Raw genomic sequence first — 21,346 nt, 5'->3', positions numbered from 1 at the left:
CACAGTTGGGGGGCACAAGTCAATTTCCAGAAACCAAATAAAAGAGGAATTAAGCGTGGTTGAGTGTGACTTCTTAGCTCTGTGACCTTTAGAGCTTCACCTCATGTAGATCTGTGATACGCTGGGTCCTCTCCTGGGGGAGGAACTCACATCATCAATTATTAGTCTAGAAGTAGCGCACCAAGGCCGTACATGATGGCCGCCTGTCACACCCAACCTTCTAGTCATACTGTAGGTTTGTAGCAAATTCAGAGAAATTCCATCAAGGTGACCTTTGACCTTCAACCACCAAAATCTCTTCAGTTTACCCTTTTCAGTTCTTAACTCACCATAGTGCACATCAATCATTGCCTCAAGCACTCCTCAGAGTAACATTTGTGGTACTTTAATACTGAACTTCTTTCTCTCACAGATAAATCTGACAACAAGGACAAGCAGGAGAAGACAGACGTGTCCAGCAAGACAGAGAAGATTGACACTGTGGAAAAGAAAGAGAAGGTGGAGCAGCAGAAGAAGGACAGCGGCCCAGATAAGAACCTGAAGTCAGACTCGATTCTCAAAGACGAGGACAAGATAGAGAAGATGAATCTGGAGAAGAACAAGGCCAGTGAGAAGGCAGAGAAGATGGACAAACCAGAGAAGACCAACAAGGATGAGAAGAAAGAAGAAGAGAATAAGGCAACTGATAAGAAGGACGAGAAGGGAGGGAAAGGGATGGCGAAGTCTCCGATAGGCAACGGCGGTAAAACCCTGCCGAGCCCTGACAGCAGGAACAAGGTGGGTCACATGACCACAGAAGCATAACTATGCTCAAGAAAGCAACAGTGACATTTGCAGCATGGTACCTACAATTGTACAGAAATACTCCAGACTTGAGGCGAGATTGGTGAGGTACACAGTCACGGAGTGCTCAGCTGTAGTATAAGTACTGTAGTATGAGGAGGATACATTCATGTTGTGGCATATGTAGGCACTTAGGTTCATGATGCCATTGTCACGTTACATCCCATGAATAACAACTGATTCATTTGGATCTGTCACAGAATTGTCCACCAAAGCTCCATGCAGCAGGTCAAAACCAGAGAATGTCCATGCCTGCCAGCAGCCACGGCAAGCAGCGGCGACTGAACACTATATCTTGGAGGAATCGTTTTAAAGATGGAAACATATTTTTTCTGAATTATATTATTCAAGAAATAAGTGTGATGGACTATCTGTCCTGGCTGTGAAAACGTAGCAGTCCTCTGGTGGGGAGGTGGTTTCCTGCCTAGTTAGCATGTGGTGGTGTGAAGGGACCTTCACAGCCTCCAACACGTTGCTCCTCCTCTTGCTCGTTGGTTTTACTGAGCCAGCTACTGTATCGGAGTAGATAGCATCATGCTATTAACTAGCAGGTACACTGTGTTGAAGAGAGTTTGAGTCACAGCTCCAAAAATAGACAGTCAATATGTGGCATACAATATTTATAGTCTGGCATCTGCCACAAATCAATGACTATGTTGTAACCCTTGCTCCTCCACTACCAGTCTTTCCATGATTTCCTCTTGTTCCTGGTCCAGATTCTGGGGTCTGACTCTGACTCAGGAAGTGTGACCTCACTGTGCCGTGACTGACTACAGCTGAAAAGTGTCAGAATATATTGCAGCAGATTCTAGCAGGTGTTAGCTTCTGTGCTAATACACTGGTTTCCCATGGTAAGGTTGGAGAGGTAGTGAGTAACTGTTGCTGTTTCCACAGACTGATGTCTGGTGACAGGAATTTCACACGTTACCGAAGTACAGAGACGTGTCTGCTGATGAGGCATCAGTGAGATGCTCATTTTGTCTGTTTTTGACACCCACTCGTGGAAAAGCTCCAGCAAGACTTTGAGATAGCTACCAGCTAGCTGACATGTAGCCTGTTCACTGGTTTTGCCACCACACTGTCTACAGCCCATCTGACATCTACAGTGAGGGTGCCTCTGCTCAGATACTACAGGAACAAATGAGGGGGGCGGCTTCACTGATACATCTGGGACGGAGGAGGCTTTCGTATCAAAGAGCGAGTCGAAGGGTGAATTTAAACGGGTTCGTGTCGTCAGCAGTGACAGCTTTCCAGACAGCAGCAACTGTAGATTCATGAGAAGCCTCTGAACAATGAACTTAGGCAGAAGGACTCAGTTCTGGGGGCTTGTGGCACCAGCCACCATGAATGTGAGAACAAACTCCACCCCATTATATTCTAAAACAAGTGTCAGAAGTCACTGTGATTAGCAGTTTCCACAACAAACGTGGCTGTTAAAACGTGTCATTGAGAGGAATGCAGAGCTGGGGGGGCTGAGGGGGCAGGAGTAGCAGCCTGGGTTCAGGTGGACTGATTAAATACTTCCTGCTCTGTTCATGCATACTTGTGGTTAATTGAGACAGTGGATTCACGTCAGGTGATTGGATGATGGCCTGAACAATCTTATTGGTGCCTTTCTGGGAGTCACATGACTTTGTCTAGATGAGGGAATTAAAATTAAATTTCCTCACGTCAATAATATTGTTTTAATTTTATTTATTATGTGCACTGATTGTGATAATAAATACTGCCAGTGCCAGCATCAACCAAAGATGAGCCCCCCCCCCCCCCAAAACCTCCTCCCATGGCTGACAGTGAGACTGCTGGGGGGTCACAAGGAGGAAGAGGACTTGGGAATCAGTGTGGCAAGACCCCGCTGGAGAGAGTGACAATAGCAGAATGACCCAGAGGAGTTATCGCCCACTCACCGCCCTTTGACTTGACACCTGTGCAGCCATGGTGAACTTAGCGTAACATAACGTAACGTAGCGTAACATGACGTAACGTAGCGTAGCATAATGTAAAGTCATTAACATGGTAACGACTGGTGAATGTGGACGTGACATCACATTGGAAACCACTGCTCATCAGATCTGGAGCATGACCAGGAGGTTCTAGTTTTAGCTCATCATTGATAGCTTGTTTAGTCATGTGGTTGCCAGCTGTGCTGCTGCATCATCATCTCTGCTTCTTCTTTTCTGTCTCCTTCTTTTCTTCCTTCTGACTCACCTACTTTTTCCTCCAATATATTTATTTTCCCTCCTGCCCTCTCTTTTCTTTACTGCGTTGTCGTCGGTCCTATCGGTTCCATTGTTAGCCTGATGTGGGTTCAGCCAAACCAAACTCTCGCCCGTCCACCCTCTCTACCAATGGCGAGGTCACCTCAGCCAAACGCCCCTCCCCAACCACAGCCCCAGCCAATAAAAAAAGCCCTCTACCCAAGGCGGCCACACCCACTGCTGCTAAGCGGCCACCAATAGCAGCAGGCTCTGCCAAGGTGAGTAAGTAAATCAATTAGGGCTGAAAATGGGCCTCTTGAAACTGAATTTGAAGGAGTTTTATTTGAATGTGAACTGGCAGCTCGAACCATTGCAGTTCTCTACAAACTGAATTTAATATTCGGAAACTGCCTTTGATCCTTCCGCAGCGTTCAGTTCTCTGGATAGTTGCACATTCACTATGCAGTCTGAGTTCACGAGACAGACTTCTGGTCTGTGGAGGCAAATCGTCGAGCACAGATTCACAGAACTCCTCTTCACAACTCCTCTATGGTCTGTGGGGGATCGATGTCCACCTGAGCTAAAACAAAAACAGATTCTGTGAAAATATATAATACATTTGCATAAACAGCATACAATTGCATTTATTTCTGAAAACCTTTGTTTATAAAGGCAACATTTTTCTTCATTTCTGCCTGTCTGCCATTGGTGATAACAGTCCCCAGCAACCCAGGATAATTACAGACTTGGACTGCTCACTTATCCCCCCAATCTTGGATCCTAGTCCGGACCCCTGGTCCTGAGACATCCTGAGAACTGGCTGGTGATCCAGCTCAGCTCAGGAGGACCCCCCCACCACCACCATAAAGGAATCATCACAGACATGAATAATTCTATGACTCTGTGCTCAAATAATTTTCCTCACAGACCAGAAGTCCGACTCAGGAACTGAAATGCTTCGTGAGAACAGAATGTGCAAATATCCAGAGAACTGAATGTTCAGGGAGGATCCAATGCAGTTTCAGAATTTTAAATTCAGTTTCAAGTGAAGTGGAATGATTCAAGCTGCCAGTTCACATTCAAATAAAATTCCTTCAAAGTCGGTTTCTAGAGGCTCATTTTCAGCTCCGACGTCAACTTTGTGTAAAATGGTGCATTTTTTTGTTGCATCTCTGCAACCGTGAAAGCGCAATACCTGCATGGACTGTTCCAATCACACATCAAATGCTATCCGAACATTAATGGCACAATTCTTTTGTTTCATGAGATCTGGCAATATTTCATAAAACCTTCTTCCTCCTCCTCTTCATTCCGTGGCATCTCTTTTCTGATTTCTTTCTGTCTATACTTTTCTTGTGGTTGCATGATTGGTCCTTCAGAGTACACACACACAAACACACACACATTTCTTACCTATATTGTGGTTTGATCTCCAGACTCCAGAAAGCGGAACAACTGAGAAACGCCCACCTGTGCCAAAGGCCACTCCCACTTCACGTCCACCTGCCACTAAGAACAGTTCCTCTGCAAGTGCTGGGAGCAAAACTGCAGGTAAATGCACACACAGGTGCTGCATGGCACAGCAAAGGGGTCACCGGTGGTATTTAACCAGTGCTGGTGGCAATTTCTTGCACTGCGTGTGTTCATCTGAAAAGACAGCCTGTCACAGCTGTGATTATGATTGACAGACACATAGTTGGACACAGACACCCAATGAGGACCTTCCCTCCTTGAAATGAGCAGGATAATGGCATATTGTTACTTGGCCTGGTCACAACTGCAGTATCCATAACAGATACTTGTTTTATCTGAGTATCTCTGATCCCCAGTAGTGGGACAAACAGGGAGCACAGTGAGAAATAAAAAAATAAATAGTTTTACATGAAATAGAATTCTAAAACAAAATGTCCCACCCAAACCTGGAGATCTTTGAGAGTCGAGTCAAGTCAGGGTACATTTTATTTGAGAGGAACACAATGGGCCAAGAGGACACAATTAACATGGACTGGTGAGAAGATACTGGTGTAACTGGGAATGTAGCTGTTCTGGATGCCTGTAGCATGTGACAACATCAGTGAAGACATTTCAAGTTAAATATTTTTAATGGGCTGCATCCTCATCCTCTCACCTACTGTTAGCTGACACACATGCACACACTATACCGAGACGTTAAATCCTGGATCTTGTAGTCTACCTTACACTGACTTCATTCATCTCCATAACACACATCAGCTACCACAAGGGATTCAAGAATGAATCTGTGCATCCAAGTGGTTCTTGCATCAGGCCCAGTGTGTGATGAGCATGGAAGACTGTGTGTGAGCACACAGGACAGCGCAGACCCTAACTGAACCATTGGAGACTTTCACTTTAATGGAGATGCCAGTGCACTTGGTTCGCAAAGACACAGTGAGATCATCCAGAGTGGAAATGTGAAATGCCAGGGTGAGTTGAAGCAGCTGTGCCTGGGGCTGTGTGTACAAACTCTTCTTATTGAAACATGGCGAATGATTAAACCTGAGAGACAATGTAAACACACAAAAAATCAAATGTATATAACCAAGTGTACAAATAAATCCAAGCACATTTCCTTGGTACATCCCATTCAATGTTAAATTTAGCCCTCATGCACGAGTACCAGACTCTGCTCTGCTTTTGATATGCAAATTTGTAAAAACAGGCCTTAGATGTGCAGTACTCCTCACTTCCTGATCAGGATAATTGACATGGCAGCAGAATGCTGTTCCAACGACTGAAACTACACTGGATGCGAGGTTGAGACATTGTGTGTAGAGTCTCAGAGAGTTTCCACACTATGGTCCCGGGAACAGGTCCAAACATGGCTGGTCCAAAGACTGGTTTGTTTCATAAGTGTAAATGCTGCATTCGATGCAGAGTCCATTTGAAAAGGTGGTCTGGGGAATCGGTCACGTGTGCTCAGGCACCAACAGCATCAGGTATGACATGTTTGGTCTGCCATGTGATGCAAGAAAAAACTAAACAAAAAAAAAACAGAAAAGAAAGAAGTATAAAAAATTGTTTTGATCAACAGCTGGTCCATATCACACCTTGTGGATGAAAAAAAGTGATAGTAGGCAAACAGCAGGAGGCCACCCTGTCTCCTCCGGACCACAAGCCAGGAGCAGGCCAAAGCCAGGCCAGAGGCAAGTCAGGGGCAGGCCAGAGGCAGGCCAGGGGCAGGACAAGAGCAGGCCAAAGCCAGGCCAGAGGCAGGCCAAGGGCAGGCCAAGGGCAGACCAGGGGCAGGACCAGAGCAGGCCAAAGCCAGGCCAGAGGCAGGCCAAGGGCAGGCCAGGGGCAGGTCAGCGGCAAGACAAGCTGTCAAGCTACCAGCTTGACAGTTTTCCATCTCCTGGATCTTCAGCACTGATCTCCTCCTACCACGTTTGTAGGGTCACCTCATCCATGTCGCCTCACTACCTGTGGCTGCTGCTGCCGGCGCTCGCTCTGCTACCTGGTGCTCAAATACTCCTCTCTCACTCTCCAGAGCCTTGCTCTTCTTGGTCCTTCAGCAGGACCCACCTGTCTGGAGGCCATTAAATTACATGGATTACTGTGACGTCCCCACTCCATTCATAGGGCATCTCAATGCTATTCCAGTTATTTCATCGTCGCACCCCGGTGCAGCGCGCCGACGTCAGTACAACAAACCTCGCATGCACACCTCCTGTCTCCTGCCTCTGACCTGCGTTGACAGTCTCTTCACTCCCATCCTCCCTGTCTCCTCCTCTGCTTCTTGCATGCTGCTCAACAGTCAGCCCTGCTGATTAATGACATCATTACTGACCGTAAAGTGGATTTACTATTTCTGACTGAGACTTGACAAAACCAACAGGATTTTTTTGCCAACCAAGCCACTCCCCCTGGTTATGTGAATCTCCAGAAACCCTGCTCTATTGGCCGTGGCAGTGGGCTAGTTGTCATACACCAAGATGACACACAGGTCAAGGAAATCCCTAATTCCAACATATCATCATTTGATTGCATAACATTCTAACTCCTTGGGTCTCCTAAACTCCTGGTTGTCCTCATCTACCAGGCCCCAAGGCCTCCACCACCTTTCTGTCAGAGCTCACTGAGCTTCTGACCTCCCTGTGTTCAAGGTTTCCAGCCACCCTCCTGCTTGGGGATTTCAATATCCATGTGGATTCCTCCCATGTCTGGACCTGGCGGTATCTGACCCTAACATTGTCTTCTTCTCCCTTCCTGTCCCTATCCCCCTGCCCTCACAGCACCCTTGACACACTATCTCCTTCAGGGACATCAAGTCAGTGGTTTTGCCAGCTTTGTCAAACCTGCTCCTGACCCTATGGCCCAGTCCTCCCCTGACACCTCGCCTGTTGGCATTGTCGCCTATTATATTGCTGTGCTATCTGCAAGTTTAACTCGTTGTCCCCCCTTAAAAAAGCTACGCCTGCCCTGGTTCACTTCCCACCTTCGCACCATGAAGGCCACCGGTCGCCGACTGGAGAGGCTTTTTAAAAAAAACTGGCCTCACTGTCCACCATCTAGCCTTTGAGGATCATGTGGCGTCCTACAAAGAGGAGCTCTCCAAGACCAAGACGATGTCATCCAGTGTCTTTCCCCCCCAGTTTTAAAACAACTTCCATCACTCCCACCTTAAAGAAACCTGGTCTGGACCCTGATGATCTCAACAACTTCCACCCAATCTCCAGCTCTCCTTTCATCAGCAAGGTTCTGGAAAGAGCGGTAGCTGTCCAGCTTCATCGACATCTGTCCAACCATTAGCTCTATGAACCCCTGCAATCAGCCAACAGAGCACACCACAGCATAGAGACCACCCTGATCAAAATAACCAATGACCTCCTCAACGCTGCAAAATCAGCATCCTCATTCTCTTTGACCTCTCTGCAGCTTTTGACACAGTTTCCCACACTATCCTCCTCAAACGCCTATCTGATCACCTTGGCATCACGGTACAACACTTACATGGTTTCAGTCCTATCTATCCAACCAATCACAGCTTGTCAACGTTAAAGACTCCTTCTCTCCCTGTCAACCACAGAGTCCCCCAAGGCTCTGTGCTTGGTCCCATCCTGTTCACCGTCTTTAGTCTTTATTTCAAGTATAGCTCCTTGAGATGCACCATCTCATTTTCAGGGGGGGGGGGGGTCCTTACAAATAATGACAAACAATACAAAGATAATAAAAGTAGATACCAAAAAAATAAACACAAGGACACACACATCAAACATCCACACACATCGGTGCTCCCCAAAGCTACCCCCCCCCAACCCTATCATCAGCCATCCAGTATTACACAAAGTATGATCAGAGATCCCACTGCAAAATAGGAGTGGGCCTGTGTTCACATACACATACTGTATGTATATTTACACATCCATCTCAATACATACTGCTTACATGCACCATTAAAGTACACAGTGCATATTCATACACAAATATCCATATATATTCAGTACAGAGAACAAAAAAGAACAAGTATAGAGTGAGTCCTGGCGAGAGAAAGTAAGATGCATCAGAAATGATCAAAATGTTTGAAAATGCGTGATTAAAAAGGATTTGAAGCTATGAAAGGAAGTGATAGACCCAAGTAAGGAAGGAAGGTTGTTCCAATCTGATGGAGCCCCTCAGCCAGATCATACGCCATCACGGTCCGAACTTCCACTGCTATGCTGACGACACCCAGCTTTACCTCAGCACCTCACCATCCACTCTACTCTCCCCACCATCTTTGGTCCACTACCTTCATGCCATAAAAACCTAGATGACAACCAACCTACTCCAACTCATGAGTAAAAAAAACAGAGCTCATGGTCATGGCCCCCAATCCAGTGTTCTGGAAGGTTTGAGAGCTCCTCCACATCAACGACTGCTCTATCACACCATCTGAAGAAATTCACAACCTGGGCATCATCATGGACTCCAGCCTCTCCTACCAGTCTCATATTAAATCCACCACAAAGTCCACCTTCTACCACCTTAGGAATATCTCCTGTCCCTGCCCCTCACTCTCAGACTATGTTGCCGAAACACTGGTACCCACTTTCATCTTTTCTCAACTGGACAACTGTAATGGAGTCCTATCCTGTTCCCAGTAATACCCAGAACAGGCTTCATTATGTGCAGAACTCAGCTACCAGGGTTCTCACTCACACGAAGCCCTGGCAGCACATCACCCCCATCCCCATCCATTTCCACTAAAGAACTGATGATTTAATGTGAACAAAATACTAGCATCAACACAATACAACCATAACATACAATGAGGTGTGGTTATCAGTAGCATCAGTGGTGAGTGCGGGTGCATGCATGAGTGTAAGGTGGGTGTGGATGTGTGTGGCGTGATGGATGCAGAGAACTAAACAAAACACAAAGACCACAGCCCTCACTCTGCTGGGAGCCAGGAGGAGTGGGCAAGAGAGAGAGTGAGCAGCCGGGTTGGTCGTCTGCTTTACAGTATAGCATGGAGACACTGGGCCAAGGTGCTCCCAACCAGCTTCTTGGCGAAGCTTAAATTCCAAAGAGGAATAATACATTTCTCAGTTTCAGTAATGATTGGACTACGACCAAATTGGAGTGATGTTCCCACTGCAGGTGTGTGTGATGAACTCAGCTCCATTCCCAATGTTCCCAGATGTCTCCTTTTGTGGTGGGATGGGTTGACATGTTTAATTTCAGTTTATTACCAGTACTGGTCAGAACGACCACACACCCACTTCTGGTCATCGTGTCCCAGCTCTCATTCTCCTACACGTCCCCCCTGAAATCACTACAGGGATTTAAACTGTATGGGCTTAACATGGGTGATGGACAATGTAACACTTAGCAACTTAAGCAGGGAAATGAGACAATATTCAGAATAGCCACATGAGTACAGGCTTACTATTATAATGACAACATTCATCATAAGGCAATTGGAATCATGGACTCAGTTTTATAGAGCGGACTTTGTAGGTAGAATAAACATCCAGAAATTAAATGAATTTGTTGATTGTGTTCTTAATCAAAAGATAAAGTTTTAAAAATGTTGTTTCTTTTTTTCCTCGGAGTGAGTGAAAACTTCCGGATTTTCTCACAGAAGAACGGGGGGCCGACTTCCACGGAAGCAGATGTTTGGAATTCCTGGGGCACTGAAATCCATTTCATATTATTTTTATTGAACAGCGAATATTATGGAAATAAAATATAGATTTCTCGCCAGAAATGTCCTTAAAATGCTTTTTTTAAAATCAAACCTTTCTTGAAATGATGCTCGTCTGTAATTGCATCCTTAGCAACCAGCATAGCAACAGCAGAAACGTGACACTGTCACGACTCTCTTCCGAGAGGTGAAAGATACATCGTAATAACGAACAAACCAAAGATTATACACAAGAACTGAGCGAAGATTATGAAAACAAAATGTATATTTCTCAATAGAAATGTCATCACAATGCTTTATTAAATCAAAACTATCTTGGAATAAGGCACTCTCCTCCGACAATGACAGGAGCGGCCGCCATGTTTTTGTTTTGAGAGGCCCGCATGAAAGAGTCACATGACCTACCAGCGCTCCAATAGAAAAGAATAGGGGGAAAAAAATGTACACATTTCACAATTTTTAGGCCTTCATCATAGAACTGATACGTTTTGACCTGTGGACAAACGGAGCCTTTTTACGTGTTGACATGAGACTGAGTTGATATATGCATGTATATCATGATGAGTGTGTAAGTAACAACCAATTACACAATTAATTTCAGGATGTTGATGACAAAACTGTGACTCAAAATGCATAGTTCAGTGTGTTGTGGTGCATCCGTTGATGAGTATAGTTCCAAGTCCCCCCTGTCGGGCACTTGTCTAGGGATCGGGAACAACTCTGGATCTCCCAGTAGTCCTTGAACCACAAGATGCATGTGAGTCATTTGTCCACCTACCAGTGTGTTGACCATCCCAGCTTCCTGCAGGCCCATCACTGTTTCTATGTGTCTGTCCATTGCTTGCAGGCACTGTCTCCTCAGCATGGGAACAATGCAACATGCCAAAAAAGAAACTGTAATTAGAACCATGGCGGCACTCAAGGCTGCCTTGGCCAATACGGCTCCCCATTTTCCTAAAATTTGATCTCACCAATCCAGAGACAGGCTACCTCCCCCACCAGCATTCTCCCTCATTTCTAGGTTGACTTGTGCAGTTTTGTCATGGCCATTGTGAGCAATCCATCAGGACTTGTCTTATTTGGAATGTTAGTCCAACAACATTTGTAGAACTTTTGACAAACTCCTCCTCGCTGTGATGTTATCCGTTCCAACACTTGTATGTTAGTAAATGTAACAACAGCAACATAGACTCGAATCCTCCAATCCCGCTCTCACCTCACTTGAGCCTTTAGTTCATTGGGAATTCCTGTTGGTAGACCTCTCACATCCAACTTGATACCCTCGTCTGGAGTGAACTGTCGCTTTGATCTTTGAGGGTGATCTGATTCCATTTTCTGCTGAATTATTTCTGTCTCTCCCGACATTGGCACCTTCAGTCTGACCAAAGCACATTCCTACCGTCCACCTTGGTGGGAGAAAGTAATGCAACCCATCATCTCCACATGTCCAAAACTATCAGCTACAGCGTTTGTTTGTTCACCTAACAGGTTTAGATATGGACGAGTCATATTTACAGTCTCACAGTCTTGGTCCAGCAACCCTGGAATCTCAAACCTTTCAGTGTGGGTGATAATTTGGGGTTCCAGCCGTCTCCCATACCCATGTAGTGTGTGTATCTAGTCTAACTCGTATGTTGGTCTGTTCTTTCATACTCAGTGTTGTTCTGTGAACCTGTTGTGGGAAACCTGGTGTGAGCCCCAGCTCTGCCTGGATGGATGTGTCTGGGTTTGCATCGTACTCATCTGAGTCATTGAGAGTGGCTCCGCCCACGGCCTGCCGCTCTCCATCCAACATCCTACAGTCGCTTGGATCTTTTTGGGCCCGGCAGGGGCTGGTTGGAACTGGCTTCACCAGTCCTAGATTGTCGTGTGACATCGTCAGGAGAAAGGTTGTCACTAGTTTGCACCTCACAGTCATTTTTCTCATAGTTCTATATCAGTGTTATACTGTCCTTCTTGTCCTCCAGAACATCGGTGCAGTGATTCAGGTTGAACCACTTTGTGCTTTCTTCCCCCTGGACAGTCATTGGTGTTGCTCTTACAACCGTGTAAGGCCCTTCACACCTGGCTCATGCTACTTCTGTCGGAAGACATTCACGTACATCTTATCTCCTGGCACCACCGGCCGGACCAAATCTTGGTCCTGGTTGGCCTCTCAGGCTTTTTCCTGCAAATATATAGTTCTATGGAAAGTAGTTAGTTGTTTCGTATATGCTTTCCACTCATGTTGCACTGCTCGAGTGACGGTCCCTTACAAGGACCTCTCAGTTGTGGTGCAGGCACAGGTCTACCAGTAAGCATTTCATGTTAGTTGTCAGATGCGTACCTCTTTGTGTTTGCATGTGATCGCTCATTAGCGCTATTGGCAAAGGGTCAACCCAGTTCAAAGTATGGGTTTGGTACGCATTGAACTCAGTTCCATCAGCTCTGGGGCTCAACATCCACTCATTGTTACTGATTCTCAGTATGGTTTCCATAGTGGAGACCCCACAACACTGCACCCATATGGCCTTAATGTCCCCCAGGGCCAGCAGTTTGTCCACAGTTTCTTCCTTAAATGTTCTGATCCATTTATTCGCACCCTCGTGGATATCAGCAGACGACTAACCAGCCCAATGAGGTCAAGCATTCGCCACAGCACATAATGTCCTTCAGCTCCCTTAATCAATATTGGGTATTGGCCATCAGTGTATCGATCAGGTTTCCTTAGGTTGGTCTTAGCCTAAAATCATACACTTGACCCCCATGTCATGTTGGTTTTCTGACACTCTTGCTTACGTTGCTGGCAACCATTGCATCCTTTAGGTTACTTTTCTTACCTTGTAAGCTCTCTATTTCTTCTTCAAGTTCTTGGATCGCTGTATGATATATTTCTCTTTGTAAGTCTATTCATGTATGGTCTCACTCCAACCAGTATGAGGACCCCCTGCACAATCATTATTTTTAGCATAACAGTCGAGCACCCTTGGTTGTTTTGTTTCAGTGCTGCAGTATCTTGAAGGCATATCTCTGATTGGCGTTTGACCACTAACTTGACTCGCTGTTTTCCTCTACCCTGCAGACTGACTTTTACTCATCTGAGAGTTGTCTTGATTTTCTACATCACGATCTGGGGCCGTATTGGCACACTCATCCCCCATTTGTGAGTCTCTTTGGTTTCTTGAATTATTATTTGGGCTATCTTGTCCCGAGGCGGTCTGCAGTATCAACTCAAAATCTCTTGAGAAGTTGACCACTCCTGCCAGGGATGGATACAACCCAGCTGGTCGCAGCTTGGGGTTTGTTACGTCTGCTGATGTGTGCTGATTTTTGTAAAGTCTATGTTGCTTTTCTTTCAGGTCTGCAAGACCTTTCCTCAGAATCTTTCTATAATTTTCTCCTACTTCTTTAAACATGTTCAAAATTTTTATCTCAAGATCTCTTTTCTCTTGCCTTTACCTACTGTTTTCTCTTAATTTATGGTCTTTAATTCGCCTTTCCATTCGCCTATTCTTCCATGGGCACTTGGATAAGCAACAATGGAAAAAAAGAAAAAGTTACTTTCTCTGTGCAGGAGTTGAGGTGAGCACAAGGGAGGGGGGACTATTTTTAACTTTCTGTGTCTGTGTATTTTCTGAACAACTGAACTACAACACCCATGCACGCCTTTATCACTCCCACTGACCATTCGCACCAATCCCACTTGGAGGAGCCCGGAGGTGTCTCCCCTTCAGTCATATGCACTTCTCCTTTAACTCTGCCTTCTTAATTATGACAACACAGCAACAACTTTTCTATCTGTGCTAAAACCTGGCCTATTATCCACTTCAACCTGCGACAACAGTGTTAGACACAGGTATTACTGTTAGAGAATCAACAGAACCCATCAAGCTTCATATAGAGTGCAATTTATTAACTCTCACACAGCATTTCTCTCTCTCTGCTCCTTCTAAGCCACATTCCGAAATTTAGCTAAGTCACACCACAGATTTTAGCACAGGTTAACACACACAGACACAACCTCAACCACCATAAAACATTTAACAAACCAAACATGGTAAGTCTGAGTCAGGTCTGGTTAGTTGTCCTCAGTCAGGGAAGGATTCTAGACAAGCATTTATATTATTTTTATTTTGTGTCCTAATTCTGAGGGATTTTTCCCCTCGATGTGTTCAAGAGATTTCTGGAGTTTGTTCTTATTTTTATTAACTGAATTGTTTACTGGAAATTGGAGTGACTGGCTGATCAGACCAGTCACTCCAGCTTTGACCTCAATTTCTCTCCTTTGTGAACTTTTGTGTGTTGTAAATTGGAGAGGTCTATAATTCACTCTTAGCTAGGAGTTCTATGGAGGTACTATAATTAATTAAGGTTGCCCCAAACTAGGACTGAGGAGCTGACTGATTCAGAGGACTTGAAATCTCAGGTCGCAGCTTAGGTGTCCTTGCACCACCACTATGATTCAGTTCACCCCTTGACTAGTGGGTGAGATGTGACTCTCCTCCACATATGAGTATTACTAAGTGACTACAGCTGGGTTAGGGTTTCCCAGTTAAGAGTGTTGCCGCCCAAAGGACTAACAATAGCTACACCGCTTTACAGACCACCTGCGATGCGGTCAGCCTGTCCCACACGGCGTCGTCGTATGGTGCACTTTCCCAAGTAAAAATCTTAGTTCCTCATCCTGCAGTTATCAATGCACATTTCCAGGGTAAGGGTTAGTGCCACAGGTCTGTAGTCCACTGGGATGTGGCGTCTTTGGCACAGGAACGAGGCATGACATCTTCCACAGCACGGGGACCCTCTGAAGACTCAGGCTCTGGCTGAAGACATGGTGAAGCACTTCACATATTTGGGGGGCACAGGCTTTAAGCACCCTGGGGACCACCCCATCCAGAGCTGCAGACTTGCCTGAGTAGAGTTTCTTCAGCTGTCTTCTTACATGATCAGGCATGATGCTGGGTGTGGGAGTGACAGGTGGGGAAGGGGTGGAGGTGTAATGTTTGAGAGGGCAGTCAGCATGGGGGCCCAGGGAGGAGGTGTGAGGGGGGTCGTCACAAGCAGATGAGGCAGATGAAGGGCTGTGAAAGGGGGAAGGAAGAGAGAGTGGAGTGGGTGCTTGTTGCAGTCCAGCCGTTGTCAGGCTGGGCACCAGGACCTTGCTCAACTTTAGCCCGGTGTGTTCATTAAGGGTTGGAGCTGGGAACCACAAACAGGCAGGAGACCAATGAGAACAATCAAGAGAATTTATTTGCACAATGCAAGATGAATCAGCCCAGTTGTACAGAGCTCTGGGTTGATGTCTATCGCTCCCTGACTCCAACAGAGTATGTGTCAGTTTACGAAGTCTGACAAAGACACAAGTCTGTCCCTGACCCAGTGTTTTATAGAGAGTTAAAAATGTTTCAAATGTAGGTGGATCGTCTTCACTGCAGGGCGATTCCCTCTTCTGATTGGTTGGTCATCTCCTTTTACTCTAATATTGCTGTGATAATCTGTGGAGAAGCATAATTATCTGCCAAAAACACACACACACATTTCCCCCCACCTGCTTCTTTATCTGTTGAAGGTCAAGAGTGCATAACAGTTATAAGACACGTCCACTCCGCCCGCTCTGCAGACTGGTAGTATGTCTCTGCGATGGGCTCATCCTCATGTGAACTGTCCTTTATTGTTGACAACTCCTACTTGAGATAAAAAGCATAGACACTTTGTACTTCATTACTGAATTCCTAAAACTTCTTTGCCCACACCAGTTGAGAAGTTAACCATATCTAAGCATGACACAGCATATGAAAATAATAATTTCCAACACCGTAGAAGAGTCTGTGGGGGGTGAGCCAGGGTCTCCATATCAAATCTGTTAAAAAACAGATTCAGTTGGTTGGCCCAGTCCACACTGCCTTCAACTCCTTGGCTGTTTGGTCTGAAACCAGTGACGGTCCTCGTGCCTCGCCAGACCTCATGTTGCTCTGCTGGAGTTTCCACTCCAGCTTCTTCCTCTACCTGTCTTTGGCCTCCTTGTCTTCAGCTCCCTCTGTATCGTTCACACCTCCTGTCTGTTGTCAGCTCTGAAAGCCCTCTTTTTATTCAGTGTGTCCTTGATGTCACTTGTTCCCCACGGCCTGTTGTTTGGGTAACAAAGGACGGTCTCTGGTGGGACGATGGTGTCAACGCAGAATTTGATGTAGTGTGTGATCCACTCTGTGACCCCATCAGTGTCCTCACCATGCGCCTCACAGAGTGTCTGCCAGTCTGACACCTCAAAGCAGCCCTGCAGTGCCTCCTCGTGGTCACAGGCTGCTGGGGCGAACAAGTTGTGATCCGACCTTCCAAGTGGGGGGAGGGGAGAGGAGGTATATGCATCCTTCATGTTTGCGTACAGCAGGTCGATGGCCCTCTCCTCTCTGGTGGGGCAGCTCACAAACTGTGTAAAAGTGAAGAGTGCTGTGTCCATGGTGATGTGGTTGAAGTCACCTGAGATGACAATGAATGCACTCGGGTGTTGAGTCTGAATCCGGGCTATTGCAGAGGGAGGGATGTCGGTTGCCAACATCGGGTTGGCCAAGGGGGGAACATAAACTGCCACAATTCAGAACTCCCTGGGCAGATGATATGGACGGAGTCCAACAGCACACAGTTCAACATTCGGGCCACAAATACGCTCCTGCTAAGCAGGACTGGAACATCGGTTGTTAACTAGAACAGCAGGCCCCCCACCTTTGTGCTTCCTGCTCTTGGTGCAAGCTCTGTCAGCCTGTACAGTTTAGAAGCCCTTGATGGAGACGTTGTCGTTGGGAATATCCTGGTGCAGCCATGTCTCAGTAAAGCACATTAAACGACATTCCTGACTCCAGGCTGGCGCTGTTAGCTCGTCCATCTTATTCGCCAGGGACCTCACGTTCCCCATGATGAGAGAGGGAAGACACAGCTTAAACCTCCTCTTTTCCGCAAGTGTCTTCTGTGTCATCCCTTCCTTCCTCCTTCACTGCTTTTTACCCCCTCGGAATCCCCAGTGTGTTTTCCTCCAGATTTCTGCTGGGTTATCCATTGTTTTGACCTCAAGGCCGGCCGGCCTCAGGTCGATCAGCTGATCTCTGGAGTAAACAATGCGCTTGGTGTGGAATAGTTGTGCTGTGGTTTCGGAAAACAGCAGTCCCACAGGGAACAAAAGTGCCAAAATTCTCCAAACTGATATTTTTTGATGGGAAAATAAATAGGCAAAATAAAGATATGAAGAAAAACAGAAAAGAAATATAACATTAAACCAAATGAATAGGAAGTTTAGAAGGTGAAGCAGGAGCGACTGCAACAGGCTACACAAGTCAACGCACGCGCATGATATAAATACAAATTATTATTATCCATCCATCCATCTTCCCCCTCTTCTCCTGTTCAGGGTGGTGGGGGTGGAGCCTATCCCAACAGCTTTTACCCTGGACAGGTGACCAGTCCATGGCAGGGCCAACACATATAGACAGACAACCATTGGCTCTCCCAGCCACGCCTACGGTCAATTAAGAGTCTGGATTAACCTGGTCCCCTCTTGATGTCTTTGGACTGTGGGAGGAAACTGGAGTACCAGAGAGAACCCACGCAGGAACAGGGAGAACATGGAGACTCACCCAGAAAGGCTCCACCCACAACCTTCTTGCTGGGGGGCCACAGTGAGGACCACTGCTCCACTGAATCCCCCAGCGTTATTATTATTATTATTATTATTATTATTATTATTATTATGAAACCAACTTTTATATCTTATATTTTTCTGCATGCATTGGTTTTCTTTTCTTCTTTTTTGCTGTCATCGTGCTTAGTTTTTGTTTTTCTACTATCAGCTTGTCAGTCAACTGTGATACACGTGGAACTTCATTAAAGTGCTATACACATTAAGTTTGATTACTCAATTGACTGATCTTCTGACATGACATTGTTACCAGGTGATAGAAATGCACCGCACATGCACATTGCCTTTTCGATGACATTTTTGACTGCTACACGTGAACCCAAATGTCTCATCTCTGCTTCTTCATAGTGCTGTAACATAAACTCTACAAGAGCACTTAAACTGAAAAAATGGCTCATATGTCACACGCCTCCTGTTAGGCAACAAGCTAACTGGTTTGCCACCATATGTTACACATGATGGGCTTGGGGACACCAGAATAGTACTTTTATCGGGACATCACCAACAGCATCTCACCTCTCTAAACAAGCTCTGACACAGCCTGAGCCGTGTTCGTCAAACCAGTTTTCCATCAGAGAATGCGGTCATCCAGCCACTGCACCTCAGTTATGGAGCCTCAGCAGCACAAGTTAAACGGTTTCAAGTGCAGCTCACTGTGTCAACCTTATTATATGTAAGACTTGAGATTGGGTATTGGCTGGTCGATGGCACAAATGCTTTGTGTTGCCTCAAGGAACGTACTGACAAATGGCCTGACCACACCTCTTTTTCAAATGAAGACACCCATGGATTCATAGCTGGGTGTAGAGTCATTTGCTAGTTGCACCAGGAAAACTAGCAATGAAGCTGCTCTGCCCCAAAAGCCATTGTATTAACAAGAACAGCAGCAGACATACAGACGGAATAGGAATATATTGTTACAGGAGGTGTTTCGACTGGGTTTCTCTGGCCATTTATCAGAGTGGCAGAATGTTACAGGAATCAATAACCATAAGAATCTATGCTGACCAGGTCAGCAAAAACTGAAACATTATCATTATTTACTATTTTGAACACTTGTGTTTTCATATTTTTGTTTGGTCTTTCGTTCTCACAGCCAACAAGAATGACAAGACTGAGAACAAGACAGGAGAAGCTAAGAAACCCAAACCTACAGGTGAGAGTTGAGGCAAATGTGACAAAACTGGCTTTTAATCCTTGTTAGGAACAGACATACAAAATATCAATATCTCAAAATAAATATAAATAACCACATTAACATTTAGGATTTATTAGTCAGCCACCTTTCACGCTGGACGGAAACCTGCTACACCTGCTAGCTTCTGGCTTCTATGAATGAATGTGAAAGGGTACAACTGACTTCGGCAGCGTCACTGACGCAGCATGACATTCCCACCAATTATTAGATATGAATTACCCACAAACACATCTGTCGCCTGCCTGGCATCTGCTGTCCTGCCTGAACACATCAGGTAAACCTAATTTTTGAACACCAGTTGTTTATTTGTTAATGTTTTCATGTCTGTTGTAGCCCGCCCTCGCCCAGCGTCCACTGCCTCTCCAGCTACTCCTGCTACCAATGGTGAAGCTTCTACCACCCATCGCCGCCGGGTCATCACCAAACCCCCGGTCCCCAAGCAAGCTGCTCTAGAGAAGAAGCCAGCAGTGCCCCGCGCTCCTCGAACTCCCCGGCCTATCAATGCACCAACACCGGACCTGAAGAATGTCCGCTCCAAGATTGGATCCATTGACAACATTAAGTACCAACCTGGAGGAGGAAAGGTAGGACCAGGGCCGTGATTCAGCCTGTCCATCATAGATGTTTTTCACAATAAATTGGTCCTTTAAGTGTTGATACCATGTTAGGAGCCTCGCCTTGCAAGTGTACCGGTCAGGTGTTCCACTTCTATGAGACGCAGCGTCTGTGAGAATTGTAAGCAACCGCTCTGGTTGTGTTTATTCTGCCTGCCTCACAGCACTAACCCAGACATTTCCATGAAGATTCGGTCACTTCAAGTGTCTCTTGGGCTGCGTGGTCATTTCACCAAGAACCAAAACCAGAGGGATAATGGAGATGACCAATGTGGTCAGTGTAGCTGCTCCATTGGTGTAGTGATCATTACGGGCCGTACGATCAGGTGACACATCAAGTCCATGGCACCATGAAAGGAAATTAACTTTACTGAGACATTATATAAACAGTGAATACACATACATACAGACTACATTTTATAATATATACTACATACTCCATCACTACACCTACCCCTCTACTACACCTCTACTACCCCTTTACAACACAACCACTACATACCCACTACACATGGACTATCCTTCTACTGCACCTCCACTGCACCTCTACTGTGCCTGCACCTCCACCACACACCCATTACACCTTCAGTGCACCTGCATTACAGCTCCACTGCAACTCTTCTACACACCCAGTGAACATCCATTATCCCCCACTACACCCTTCTTCTACACACCCACAACACCTCCAATGCAACCTCCACTACACCTCCACTAAACCTAAACTGCACTCTAACTCACTCTACTACACACCCACTGAACCTCCATTCCATGCGCACTACACCTCCACCTCAACTTCAACATTCCTTCCATATGTAGTTGGTGATTGTTCAGAGTCCCTCCTGACATGACCTTGTTGGATCCAGCTGGTTCCAGTGGTGTAGAAGGCTGGTGGGTCGACACCAGGCGGCCTCTCTTCAGATTCGTCACACACGTTTTCATCCCTTTGCTTCTTTTAGCGACACATGCTCGCTGTGGTTCCTCTCATCTTCCAACCATATCTGTGAGATATTTTGTCCTCGTTGCCTCTCATGAGGAATGGTTCAGTCCCTGTTCCAGTCAAAAATCACACAACAGTTCAATTTTTCATATGGATGTGCAGTTTTCTTGTTTTGTCTGTCTTGCTGTCACCCTGATGTTAGCAGTTTAGGCCACACTCACACAACAGTGAGTGCTCTGATACTGGGATATGTATTCTCACTTAAAACCATGCGTTCTGTTCTACAGGTCTAACCCCCTTTTCAATTTTTATTTAGGACTCTGTACACATCCATGTTTGTGTATCATCCTCCCATTGGCCCATGAGTAATTCTAAAAACATCCAGACATGGAGTCTGTGTATTCCAGTATGAGGCTTGGCTTCCTGTTGAGGAACAGCTTTTTAAAAAAATGTTTTACTAACATGCTTTGCTTTTAATTGGCAGTTAGCAATAACCCATCCAGACCCTGCCCACCCCAATCCCCATGCACCCATTCCTTGCACCCCTTGTGTTGTGGCATTTGGTTGGCTGGAGGTTGTATTGATCAGGGGGTGGTTGTCTCCCCAGGTCTCCTCCACCCAGAACAACAAGACATCTGACCCCTCCAATCCTACTGCCAAGGCCAGAGTGAGTCCCCACTGTCCACATCCTCTTACACCAGCACACGCTCCCACCTTCTCACTGCATCCACCACCTACAGATC

The 21,346-nt window shown here is 46.0% G+C and overlaps 1 protein-coding gene across 10 annotated transcripts in view; it reads left to right on the top strand.

Annotated features, from left to right (window-relative positions):
• LOC147261177 (uncharacterized) overlaps positions 1-21,346 on the top strand; it is a 164,700-nt gene that overhangs the window by 120,344 nt on the left and 23,010 nt on the right. For 9 of the 10 annotated variants that reach the window (XM_086203108.1, XM_086203106.1, XM_086203110.1 and 6 more), the window contains 6 exons: positions 413-777; positions 3,140-3,319; positions 4,478-4,592; positions 18,951-19,010; positions 19,386-19,636; positions 21,211-21,270. In XM_086203108.1, coding sequence (XP_086059234.1) covers positions 413-777; positions 3,140-3,319; positions 4,478-4,592; positions 18,951-19,010; positions 19,386-19,636; positions 21,211-21,270 — 1,031 coding nt within the window. The remainder of the gene's footprint in view (positions 1-412; positions 778-3,139; positions 3,320-4,477; positions 4,593-18,950; positions 19,011-19,385; positions 19,637-21,210; positions 21,271-21,346) is intronic. The other variant, XM_086203109.1, reaches the window with a different exon arrangement.

The sequence above is a fragment of the Aulostomus chinensis genome, chromosome 5 (genome assembly GCF_037954235.1).
Source record: "Aulostomus chinensis isolate RoL2024-O1b breed Wild chromosome 5, RoL_Achi_v1.0, whole genome shotgun sequence".
NCBI classification, from domain to species: Eukaryota; Metazoa; Chordata; class Actinopteri; order Syngnathiformes; family Aulostomidae; genus Aulostomus; species Aulostomus chinensis.
Note: the sequence above shows the minus strand (reverse complement) of the source record. Positions and strands in the feature narration are given on the sequence as shown.